Below are 13,091 nucleotides of genomic sequence, written 5' to 3' on the forward strand. Positions count from 1 at the left end.
TATAAATGCCGTGAACACTAACCCCCGCACACGCTCATGCCGACGTGCGCGCACGCACACACACACGGTGAAGGGAGCCTGTGGTGGAGGGCTAGTGGGCCCGAGTTTTCAGAGGACTCCTGGGAAGAGCTGAAAGTGTAACATTTATGTTTAAAGGAAAGGCATGCAGCTTTTAGCTCATGGCAAAAATGAAAAGAGTTCACGAGTGTATGAAATAGAAAGGGAAACCACTCACCCTCAATATTCTCTCTAGAAGAAACATTATCAACATCTGCCCCCACCTATAATATTTATTGAGCTCTGATATTAGGGACTTTACAGGAATTAAATCTTTAATCCTCCCAGTGACCAAAGAGGTAGGTACTATCAGTCCACATTTTTACAGATGAAGGGATGTTGAGGCATTGAGTCTGGCACAGGTGGTAATTCAAGTGAAAGAAATGATCTGTGGAAATAGCTGCATCTGAGGTCATAGGACCACGAGGCAGTGATTTGAGCGTGGATGTGAGCTGAGCCGTCTAGAGTATGTCAGCCCTGCACTGCCCGCACTGTCTTTCTCACAGATCAGTGTCCCACCCTGGACTTGGGTTCCTCTGCCTGTGTACGGCAGACATGTCAGGACATACAGGCTTTCCTCAATCTCTTAGTGAAGGTGAATATTCCATTCTTAAAGGAAGAGAAGGGTCTGGTTAGGAAGTTGACCGGGTAGTGGTAGATAAAGGATGAGCCTCTCTATCAGCATTTTGCAGCCCAGAGAACCTGAAACTCTGACCCAAGCTTTGGCATGAGATGAGAATGGACCGGGCGTATCCAGGGGAGCTTCTTTAAGAGGTGACATCATTCTGGAAGCACTGAGCCTGGAAAGGGAAAATAGCGACAGTCACCATCTGTGTTCCCATCAGGGAGGCACAGGTGTGGCAGCTGCCTATAAAGCTTATCTTATCTGCCTGTCAATCTCCCCTCAATCTCCCCTGCAGAACCCAGACTCCCTCGGCCCAAGGACCACGCCTCCCACCACCCCTCAAGGTGGCAAAGGCAGTAGCTCAGAACACTCTAGATTACTTTGGCGACAAGAGTGACATTGGCTTTGGGGCTCTTAAGATCACTTCCTTGCAAAAAAGGGATCGTTTTGTGATTTATGGGCTGAGTGCCACTGGAGGACTTTCTGGTGCACTGGGCAAGTCGGGTGAGCTACAGGGAGATAGTCACGGCTCCTCTATACTTCCATGGCACCCATCAGTAACTTTTGGCACAGTGATGGTTTCACTGGGAAAAGGTCTTAGTGGGACAGTTTAATGGGAAAATCAGGTTTGGGGGATCCAGTGTCAATTTACAAGTTTCCATGGCTTGTAAAGAAGTGGGTAACAATCTCCCGTGAAAGGAGATGAGTTGAAGTGGTTGGAAGCGTGACATTAGCTTCTCCCTCCTCTGTGCGTACTTACTGCTGTCTCCCCGAACAGCCGTTAGCACATTAGTGCAGGTCGGACTCCCCCATTAATCCGTGAGCTTCTTGAGGGTGAGGACTGTTTACTTATCTGCTGTCTCCTGTTCCAGCAATGAGAGAACATTTCTTTGTGAGTGTAGAAACCAAGTGTTCATTTCAGTAAGGTTTAGCTCAGAGTACTAGTAAACACACATCCTAGGAAGTCTGAGTCTGATGATTAGTTCATCTCATGGTGTCTGTCTGGATGAAGAGGAGGCTGGGGAGGAAGAGATATGGTTCATTCCTTGGGGGTTGAAACCGATTCTGCCTTTTTTTTTTTTTAATTTGGTTCTCACTTTATTATTTTTTTTTTAAGATTTGAGAGAGAGAGAGCAAGAGAGAGAGCACGAGCAGGGGGGAGAGGGAGATGCTCAATCCCAGACATGAGGCTCGATCCCAGGACCTTGAGATCATGATGTGAGCCAAAGGCAAGACGCTTAACCAACTGAGCCACCCAGGTGCCCTGGTTCTTACTTTAGAGCACACTGTTCTGACATTTTAAACTGTAATCTTTCATACTTAAAACATTCCTGACATACCTATTTTTCTTCAGCGTGGATGGCATACTGGTGCCAGTCTCCACCTAGCTGACCCAGGGGAGGCGCAGATGACTGTGACCTAACAGGGGGAGCTGACTTCCCAGAGGGCACCTCTCAGCTTCCTGCTCGCCAGACCCAGGGTCACCCACCATGGGCCAGGCCCTGTGCTCGGTGCTTGAAATTCAGAGGGGAGGGACACCCTGTTTGGTCCTCACAGATCGTGAAGGCTTGGAAGTAAGGGTGATGGCAGGAATAGGCCACAGTTTGGCAGACAAGAGACCCAGCTGAAGCCACCTGGAGGCTTAAGCATCAGGGAGAACCGAAGCTTAGTGGCAGAGACAGGTGGCAGCTTGTGTCAGCAGTGGCTCCCCAGGAAGGCCCTATAAACGCATTTGTTTGTCTGCAGGTAAATGTGTTCCTTGACAGGTTTCACTGGACTTGTTTTTTTTTAAAAGTGAGTTCAACCAAAAAGCTGCCAGGTCCAAGGCGATCCTTTTTCATGACACGTTATGGTCAAGGAGGGGTCGGGGAGTTAGCCACACGTGGGATGTCTGTCCTGCCGGTTGCGTATGTTCACGTGGTTCTGTGCACATTCGGGGGCGGTCCAGCTGGGCTCAGGGAGGACAGCAGAGGCTTTGCAGCACCCGTCAGGGAAGGCCGTCCTTGTTGGAAAGAGAAGATAGAGGTGCAAGCCCTAGAGGTTGGTCGTCACCTAGAACTTCCTCCAGGCGTTTTTCTTCCTCAGAGAAATGGGACAGTGCTGGCTTCTCACAGTAGATCTCTCTGTGGCACCTAAAACCACAAAAGTAAACTATACGGGGCAGGTGAACATGAACCCCACACTGGCCCAGTTGCATGACGGTGAGTCATGTGGCTAGCGGCGTGCTTCGAGCTGCTGTCCCCGCTCTCCCAGGACCGGCTCCCCCGCTGCCGGTGGCTCCCCATGGCTTCCTTCCAGATGGTGATGCCCACGGAGCCAGAAGGTGCTGCACAGAAAATGCACAGTATCTCAGATCGTAATAAACTGACGACAGCCCCATGTAGGCTGTCTGTCACGTTAGGAAGGTGGCAGGTGCTGGCAGACTGAGTGTTAAATAGGAACTAAAAGCACCTGGGGTCTCTTGTGCACCCGAGGTCCAGCTCGTTCCTCAGCGGTGTGGGATGTCTTCCTTTTCTTAGCAAATGGACCCGAAATCAGTCTGCCTCATCAGAATATCCCGGGATTTAGGAAGGAGCAAACTGAATGCTCCCAGAGGAAGGTTCCGTACAAATAGCTCGGGGCATAATGGTCGTCACTTTCATTTCAGGATTTTGTCTACAGCTGGCAAGTATCTCTCTGACTCCTACAGCCCTCGGAGCCTGGCCGGGTTTCAGGATAGCATCTTGACAGATAAGAAGAGCTCTGCCAAGAACCCATGGCAAGAATATAATTACCTTCAGAAGGATAACCCTGCTGAGTATGCCAGTTTAATGGAAATACTATATACCCTCAAGGTATGAGACCAGACTGATGGCATTCTTGTCACCCGTTCCCCGATCCAGGCTTTTCGGCTCTGCGTGTGGGCCTCAGTCTGCTGTGTGCCCTACTGCCTCCTCTCGGTCTCGTTTATGTTGTGTTTTAAGGAGCTAATAAACTAAACTGGGTGGGAACGAATGGATGTATAGGTGTGGGAGTTGGAGAAGTGGAGCTTTATTACTGACAGAAGGCAGTAGAGCCTGCATGGACAGCATGACTTCAGGTGTGTGGTGATGGGCTTGCCGTACTGCCCTCCAGAGTCAGATTTGCCAGGAGGATGGCTGGGTAGCCCCTGACTCCAGGGCAGGGACAGGTCCCTGTTACTGAATGGCAGAGAGGGGACCACAATGTGGACTGCCCGCTAGTGGGCAGAACCCACAAAGGAGGCCCCAACCCTGCCAGGAGGGAAATCGATCCTCCTCGTGGCAGTTGGAGAACCTGAGGATAAGTGTTCCCTTCTGGCCGTCCCTTTAGCTTAAGCTCTTGGTATGCCTATCACAGTGCTGCTCTTGACTTTGAGCTTTGGGCCCCTTGGGGCTCCAGGGATGGAAGAACCTCCCAACACGTGGAGTGAACCACACAACAACTTATGAATGGCCCCAAGATCCTAAGTAGACTGTAGCATCCTTTTCAGAACCATCCCCCCACCTGTCTTGGTGATAGGCAGAGGAGACATTGCCATTCCCTTGACACCAAATGCAATCTCATGGTGTCCTGTTGGGCCTTGAGCTCTGGGGGTGACAGCCCAGTGAGCCTCTGGATGTGTCTGAGCCTTCATCAGCCCTCACACGGTCTCCCCATCGCCGTGCACTTTGGCCCGCCAGTTGGCTGCACTAGAGCTTGACAAACACTTAAAACAGTTGTGCAGGTTCATTCATCCGTGCTTCCGTGATTAGGTTAAAGCAACTCTGTTTATCTTTATTGCTGATCTGGTTTAGTTTGTTGTAATCGGCTCATTTATAATAGCAAAACTAAGGTTACATTTTCCACCTCTGTATTTTCTCAGGCTGTTTGGAATTCCTTGGAACTCATATAGGTTGTGCGTAGTCTGCCATACAGCCGAGTGTAACTGAGCTGACCTCGCTGGGAGGTCAGGCTCCTGTCCCTCAGTCTTGTTTATACCTGATACTTCTGATCATTTTCTCCCTCTGCCTCTATCCCTGAGGGACACTCACCAGTTAATTTTTTCCTAAACTGCCAATCCCTGAGCTTGTGTTAGCAGATGCATCAGAATTACATGAAAAAGTGAGCTAAAAACCTCGCTCCCCGGGCCCCAGAACCCTGCTGGGCTCTGATTCAGTAGCTCTGAGGTGGGAGCCTGTGCATCTATAATCCAGCATGTTCCGCAGGGGATGCTGGGGCACAGACAGGCTTGGGAACCACTGCTGTACCGAGCCACCCCCTCACTTTCTTCCTCTCAGGGGCTTTTCAAAATGTTGAACTAGCTGATCGCCTTGGTTAGAGCCAGGCCCTAACAGCCTTTTGCGTTATCTCGTCTTAGGAGAAAGGGTCCAGTAACCACAACCTGCTGTCTGCGTCTCGCTCGGCCCTGACTCGCCTTAACCAGCAGGCCCACCAGCTGGCTTTCGATTCCGTGTTCCTGCGCATCAAACAGCAGCTGCTACTTGTTTCCAAGATGGACGTGAGTTTCCCACTGATGGCAGACATCCCCCTGTTGGGCCCCGGCTCCTCCCCTCACCCCCCACCCCGCCCCGGCCCCCAGGAGCTTTAGGAGGAAGCTCTCTAACTCTCCTGACTTGAAGTCCCACCGTGCAGACTCACTGTTCCCTTGCAACTCACTGCTTAGCAAGAATGTCTTATCTTAATTGGAGTCACTGTGATGCCTTATTTTCATCCTGCTTCCTGGGATGATGATTATTGCTTGATTAACTTTCACCGTCCAGAGCAGCGTAGCTGTGCCCTCTGCGGGAGAAGTGAGGGAGATTATGTGCCACTAGATAGGTTGGGGCAGGTCAGAGGAGCTAATTGTCCCGTGAGATTGCATTCTTTTCATGAGCGTTAGTTCTGGAACTTTGCCCAGGAGAGTGTCTTACCAGATCTGATCTGGTGATTTTGATGGGGGGGGGGGGTTGAGGGGTTCTGCTGTTTTCTGGCCTTGATGCCTTTGCTCTCTGGCTATTCCCGGAGTGCCTCCCTTCCCTCGCCTCACACCCTTTTCTGCTTGTCCTGACTCCTTTAAGGGATTACCCATCAGTCATTTCTCTACCTGCTCTGACTCCTGTGGCTCTGGTCTCTTCACTGCCATTTGGATTTCTGGGCTGGGATTTTGAGAAGGATCCAGTTGTGGGCCTTTAATAACTGGGAGATTCTTTTTAGGAGGCAGCAAGAACCCATAAGGCATGATTACAAGTTCTTTGTTTCTTGCTGCCTTCTGGAAAGCATACAAGACCAGGGCTCAAGGGGCACTCATTTCTTTACTGTCTGACCTGGGTCCAGTCTGTGGATCTCTCTGGATCTCAGAAACCCCATCCGTGAAACAATGGGGTTAGACAGTGGATTCTCCCGCAGAATGCCATGGGATCTGCTGCAGTCAGATCTGTGTTTCTGGTGGGGGGCGGACAGTGGCGGGGGTGGGCGAAACTGGAGAAATGATGTCCCTGACATGGTCCCATCGGCCTGGCTTCCTGTGTAAGCCTCGTTAGATGGGGACACACTGATTCTGACCATGCAGATGTTTGAGGATTACATGACATTTCATAGATGATGGGACTTAGCCCTGCAGCTGCCACAGTGTACATGCTTAATGATTGCTGGTTTTCTTCTTCTCTGTGATTCTCATTTTTTAAGAGGGATGACAGTTGTTTAAAGTAAAAATTGCACACACTGCTTTTCAGAAATTCAGGCAATACAGGATAGTACAATGAAAAAAGCAGTAAATCCCTTCAGAATCCCACAACATAGAAATACCACAAACGTGTGGTACTTATCCCCCAGACGCCTCTTCCTGCTGGATGGCCGGATGGGCACCAGTGGGCAGGTAGATCCGTAGAAGAAAAACTGGACTACACGTGCTGTTTTTTTAAAAACCAAAATATATACAATATAACACTTATTTGAACTTGACTAGAAAAGGGAGAAAGGAAGTGAAAGGAGTCGTGGGACCTGAGATAATAGGCTCTTCCCCACAAAAGGTATCAGCGCCCAGAAGTTCTCTCCAAAGTTGGACGAAAAGGATTATGAAGGCCGTTAAGAGTCTGGGGTCCTTGTTTTTGGTTAGTCACCCTTCCATATTTCGGAGCTGCTGGTGCCCATGGAGCTGCTGTAAAAGTTGAGGCCATTAGCATTCTTCATACTTCCCGTCCCCAGCCCCCAGAGCTGGCTGCTTTATTATTTTTCTTAGAGCTTAAAAAGGAATTTTTAACTTTGTCCAGTCATTTTATTGCTAGTAGTAATGCCATTGTAGTTTTGAAACGATTTCATGTGGATTGTAGGATAAAACAAGTGATTCATGGGAATGTTAAGAACCAGGATATTTTTTTTAACCTCTATTTTACTCCAGTGTAATTAAGATTCAGTGTTATGTGAGTGTCAGGCGTACAGTATAGTGATCAGCAATTGTGTACCCGTTTCAGTGTTCCTAGAGAAAAGTGTGCTTTTGATCCCCTTCACCTGTGTCACCCATCCCCCCCCCACTGGCCCCAGATCCTAACATCGTGACCTTCTGTACTGGAAGGTCATCTCTCTTTTTTTTTTTTTTTAAGATTTTATTTATTTATTTGACAGACAGAGATCACAAGTAGGCAGAGAGGCAGGCAGAGAGAAAGGGGGAAGCAGGCTCCCCGCTGAGCGGAGAGCCCGATGCGGGGCTCGATCCCAGGACCCTGAGCTCAAGACCTGAGCTGAAGGCAAAGGCTTAACCCACTGAGCCACCCAGGCGCCCCTGGAAGGTCAGCTTTTCCTGCTGCTCTTCCACCCCGACTCTGTGCTTGGGCTCTGGGTCGCTTGAATCTGGCCTCCTTACTCCGGGCACGCTGTGACACTGCGGGGCCCTGGGAACAGAGACAGGCAGCTCGGGAGATTAGGAGGAGCTCTCCCAGAGTCGCCAGGAGGAAAGCACACAGCACAAACGCAAACACTCCGGCCGTAAGGATTTGAAAATTAAACCCTGGTCATTCAGTGTTTGCTTTTAATGTTTGCCGGTAAATTGTATTACCCTTTCACATCTGAAGAATATAAACCAACACTACAGTCCATTTCAGAATCGACTATTGACGTTTGCCCACATCACCTGGTGACAGATGAGATAGAAAAGCCCATATGAAGGAACTTTTCAATAGATTTTGAACAATTGAAAAATACCCTGCGGCATTTCCCGGTCGCCCTACTTGCTAAGCGCCTCCCTGGTTCGTCCACTGTCCACCCGCCCTTCTTGCAAAACCCCCTTTGACTGTGGCTGTTCCCCCCCACTCGCCCTCTGCCTGGCCACTCTCCTCCTGCCTCCCCATGGAGCCTTCCCAGGGCCTCCTGCCCACTGTGCTCGTCCCCTGCAAGTTCTTGGGGGACACTGCTCCTTCCCTGCAGCCCAGCCCCGAGGTGTGGCTCCCGTTCTCACAGGCACCGTCCCTCTCCCACCCCTCTGCCTCACCGGCCTTCCTGTCTCTGCCTCATCACTACAGCTCCCCAGGCCCAGGAGAGCAGTCTGTCTTTCAGAAGTTTATTAGGGAAGTTTTCACACAAACATAGAGTGGAGAGAAGAGTATAACAAACCTCATGTCGTCATCACCCCCGCTTTGACACAATCAGCTGCCCGTCTTGTATATATATCCCTTTTCTAAAGTGTAACAATGCAAAAAATAATCATAGGACCCAAATCACCCCTAAGTTAGAAATGATTTCTTAATACCATTAATCAGTGTTCAAATTTCCAGTTGTCATAAAAGTCATAATTTCACCGTTTGAGTCAGGATCCAGGTTTGTTCTGCACGTTGGGATTGGTCCATGTGTCTTTTATGATTTACCAGTTACCTTCTCATTCCCTTCCTTTCCTCTCTATCCCTTCCTCCCCTCCCCTTCTCTCTGCAGTTTATTTGTTGGAAATAAAGCCCTTTCTTAGCCCATTCAGAGCTGTGCCTTGTCCTTCCGGTCTTCCCTCTCTGCCCCTCAGGCATCCTGCAGCCCACTCCTCCTGTCCTCACCCTGAGCCCTCGCTCCTCTGAACTCTGACGGTATCACACCTCGCCTCTGCCACAGAGAACTCCCAAGTGGAAACCTGTGCATGTGCACATGGGGGGACGCATTGGGGTGCATAGCGCGGAAGCGTGTCACGGGCTCTTGGTTTCCCAAGGAACGTAAGCACCAAGTCTTACATCTTTTGGTCTCCCCTCCCCAATGTGGGGCCCAGGGCTGTGCGCATCATGGGCACGCAGTATGTGTGGGTGATCACAGTGCTTCCTCTCCGTGGGTGGGAGATAACTGATGAAAAGTAGGCTATTTTGAAACAGAGGAGGATTCTCGAACAAGAACAAGGAGTTTAGAAAACTAGGGGCGGAGGTGGGGAAGGAAAGAACTTGTCTCAAGCAAAGAAAATAAGAATTGAGCTGCTGCTGGGGAACACGGGGAGGGCAGCTGAGGCTTAGGCTGGGCCGGGAGCCCAGGGGTGGACGTGGCCATGACGTTCCTGGAACGTTGCTTAAAGGATCAGGCAGCCTGATGGCATCAGGTGGCTTCGGAGGGCAGCTACAGGGTGACCTGGGAGTCACTTCAGGGGCACAGCCAGAAAGGGCCTTGTTTTCCAGGCTGGCTTTAGGGTGACTCAGATTGGAATTAAGAAACTAGATTTCTGTGTGAAGGTGTGCCAGGCTGAACTCTGTAACCACGTACATGCTGGTAATTTGCCTGGCTCTAGAGAGCCCGCTGGGAGGGCTCACAGCACGATACAGTAGACAGTCCGTATTTGAAATGTCGGAAGGAAGAGCATCTCCCCAGACAGAGGGATCACAAAGAGGACAGGGGGGCAGCTGGTGGGGTTGGGAGGTTCCCTCCCATCCCTTTCCCTCTGAGCTCTGAATCCGTTTAAAAATAGATCTGGAAGGGGCGCCTGGGTGGCTCAGTGGGTTAAAGCCTCTGCTTTCGGCTCGGGTCATGATCCCAGGGTCATGGGATCGAGCCCCGCATGAGGCTCTCTGCTCAGCGGGGAACCTGCTTCCTCCTCTCTCTCTGCCTGCCTCTCTGCCTACTTGTAATCTGTCTGTCAAATAAATAAATAAATAAATCTTTAAAAAAAAAATAGATCTGGAAGGCAAGTGGAAATAAAAGCAGTAAAATAGTGTGGGGGAATGTGGCTTGGATATTTCCGCAGCCAGAAAGGACTTCCCAGGCCTCCCCCCCAAGGTAGGGATTTACATGGGGTCTCTGTGAAGCATTTGGGGCACTCCTAGTCTCTTTAGAGCACTGAAGACCCAGGCAGCTCTTAACCCGGCGTGCCCACCAGAGTAGAGAAACTCAAAGCACAGGGTATCTGGCTCTTCGCGTCACGGTCTGAGTGGGAGCAACAGACGGGATCTGTTCTCATCAAGTAGTTCTGTTGAGAAGGCAAGAGCTCCCGTTGGATGGGTCTGCGGGAATGTGGAGAGAGAGGATTATTTTCTCTGTGGCGGGCTTCAGGGTGATGACTTCAAGAGAAATCTGTGGTCTCTTGAATAGTGACGATTCCCAAGACAGTCACTGAGCAAAGGCACCTCTAGGAAGGCTGCATTCTTCGAGTATTTTCCGGCGTGGGGTGCTTTCCCGGGGCCTCCTGGTTTCTGTGACCTTGATCGCTTTCTCTCCTTCCCGCCCTAGAGCTGGAACACAGCAGGCATTGGTGAGACCCTGACCGACGACCTGCCCACCTTCAGTCTCACGCCTCTGGAGTACATCAGCAACGTAAGAGCTGCTGGGCGCTTTCTTCCGGGGCAATTGTAGCCTTGCAGACCTTGCCTTGTCTTTGGATTCTGGCCCTTCGGAGAAAGCAGTCATTACCACATTGGTGCTGTGTGAACCTTCACTTTTGGGTTTTTTCCTTCCATATCCAGAACTTTAAGGACAGGCTTATTCAATCAGTGCATGAAACATAAGCTGATTTCAAAACCTAACACGTACCCTCCTCCCTCTCCCCTGATGGGAGTTGTGGCCGGCACCTAAGGGCATCCCAGTGTGAGTGCACAGAGGAGATTCTTGGGAGGACAGGAATTAGGTGACCACATTCTTCATGACTTTTCAGAGGAACAATGTGTGTGTAGTTCTGAATTCAAATTCAGCCAACGTGTAGTGACACCCACTGTGCACCAGGCATGGTGTGGAGTGTTCTCATGAGTAATTTCACAGCAGGAAAGAAATCTCTTAAGAATTGTAGTTCTGGAGACTCCATATTAACAAAGTACAGAATAAACCCTACAGGGGAGCCGGGCACTTGGAGTCCTTTCCTCCTTCTCCGTTCACCCCTGGGAGGTGACAGTCCCCCTGCGTGTGGCCTTTCTTGTTGCAACTTCCTGCATCCAGCTCGGCTGCTCTTAAATACCAGGTAGGAGTAGAATACTCCAGCCACGGGTACCTCATGCTGTGGGAGACTTCTGGAATTCTCCAGGGCGATTCTGAGATAAGCAATTTCTTCTGCCTAAGGCTGTCACCTAGAACCCACGGCGCTCTAAGTTACGATTCTATTGTAAGAGGTACAAAGGAATTTTAAATTTTGAAAGTAGCTGTGGTACAGTTGGAAGTGTCTGGTGATCCCATTGGCATGGAGGATGGCATTGTTCTCTCTCTTCACTGGGAGCAGTGTCGAGTTCAAAATGGCAATCACTCTCCTCCTGTTTCCCAGGGCATTACCTCATAAAACTGTACTGATGAAACTATTAAGATGAGGGTTGGTTCTTCCAACCAATGGGAATCCTCTTATTTTTAGAACTGAGACGCTATGTGTTACAGTCGGAATGGATTGAGGAAATGATGTTGCTGGAAGGGACTGGAGAGGTTATTAAATGATTTTACAGTTGAGGAAATTGAGATGTTGGAGGAGTAGGGGAGGCCCAGATTAGTGTCCAGGCCAGAGCCCTTTTCCACCTGCCGTAACCCCCCATGAGTTAAGGATTGTACCTGGGGCCTGATGAGCTGAACTCAGGAAATGAGCACTTATCGGACACACACACTGTGTGCAAGGACAGTGCGCAGCTCATATCACTGCCGTGAGGTAGTACATGGTCCACACAGACTTTTATCTTGACAGCAACAATGTGAGCTGGTTGGCAGTAGAGTTTCACGGGCAAGCAGTGAGGCTCTGGGCAATGGAGAGGGGCTGTTCAGCCCGTGGCTGCTCTGTTAGGAAGCCAGGCGCTCTGTGCGTGTATCACACATTAGTGTCATCCTTGGCACAGCTGTCTGAAGTCAGTATGAGACTGTTCTCCTGTCAGATATGCTGATACCAGGAAGATCACACAGCGGCAGAGCCAGAACTGAGACCCAAGACCCAAGGCTGTCTGACCACAGAGCTTTTCACTCTCCCTGTGTTACTGAGCTTACCCAAACCGGACAGCAAGGAGTATGTATTGAATACGTGAGAATAGTAGACAAACGTTCTCATTGCGCCAGTAGGCATCCCTTTCCACACTGATTGCCGAAAGATGAATGTAGACAGAACTCCCGAGAGAGACCTGGAGTCCTGGGGTCTGTCTAGGAACCACAGCAGTCCCCACAAGCTCAACCAAGCAGCTGAAGTTTGAGATGTCAGATGATTGAAATTTTGCCCCCAAACGACACTCTGCCTTGCCGGTGATGCCCTTTCCCGTACAGAGCCGCGTGGGCACTATAGAGGGGCACCACAGGAGAAAAGACTTTGAAAAATGAAAAACAACATAGATGTAAGGTATAACAATCCTGACACCTCACTGCAGGTAAAACTGGGTGTGTGGGTTTAGCCAGAAGGTTATGGCCCCAGAGGAAAGCTGTACCAAACACAGGAGTATGCCTGGGGTCCTTGCACATAGTAGGTGTTCAGGAACGCCTGCCGCGTGGAATTAGAATGGAGGGATCCAAGCCCAGAAACCAGCATCTGTCTCTTCCTCCAGCCTTGTGGGAAAATGATGCATTTGTTGCCGTGTTCGAGCTGACGTGTAGGGTGGCGGCCGTGACTAGTGAGGAAAGTGGCCCTGATGCCTAGTTTGAGTAGGAGATCATACTAAGGAAATGCAAAGAAAAAATGCTGATTTATGTTACCATCCGCATGCCTCCTTAAAGGAAGATCAGACTAACCCTGTTTCGTTAGCATGATGGACTAGAGGATGTTGGGACTTAACTACAGTCAGCCCACGTTCAGTGTTTGGAAATGTTTGGAATCTCCCTCTGGGCTGGGAGATTTGGGGAGTCTGGGTGTGTGTGAGGCCAGGACAGGAAGATCTTACTTGGATAATCCTAAGGCTTTTAGTTGGCAGAATCAGTATCAACTCTAAGTTTAAAGGAATGGAACAAAAAACCCAAAAAAAGCAACAGCAACAACAACAAAACAAAACAAAACAAAAAGCAACAACAGGCTCAAAGACCTTTTAAAAAAAAAAAAAAA

General features: G+C 49.8%; 1 protein-coding gene across 1 annotated transcript in view; it reads left to right on the forward strand.

Moving 5' to 3' along the window:
* COG7 (component of oligomeric golgi complex 7) overlaps window positions 1-13,091 on the forward strand; it is an 80,723-nt gene that overhangs the window by 55,338 nt on the left and 12,294 nt on the right. Inside the window, exons 12-14 of the mRNA XM_080831674.1 lie at window positions 3,330-3,516; window positions 5,040-5,180; window positions 10,340-10,423. Of these exons, the coding sequence (XP_080687800.1) occupies window positions 3,330-3,516; window positions 5,040-5,180; window positions 10,340-10,423 (412 nt within the window). The remainder of the gene's footprint in view (window positions 1-3,329; window positions 3,517-5,039; window positions 5,181-10,339; window positions 10,424-13,091) is intronic.

Source organism: Martes martes, assembly GCF_963455335.1.
Source record: "Martes martes genome assembly, contig: SUPER_18_unloc_1, whole genome shotgun sequence".
In the NCBI taxonomy this organism is placed as follows: domain Eukaryota; kingdom Metazoa; phylum Chordata; class Mammalia; order Carnivora; family Mustelidae; genus Martes; species Martes martes.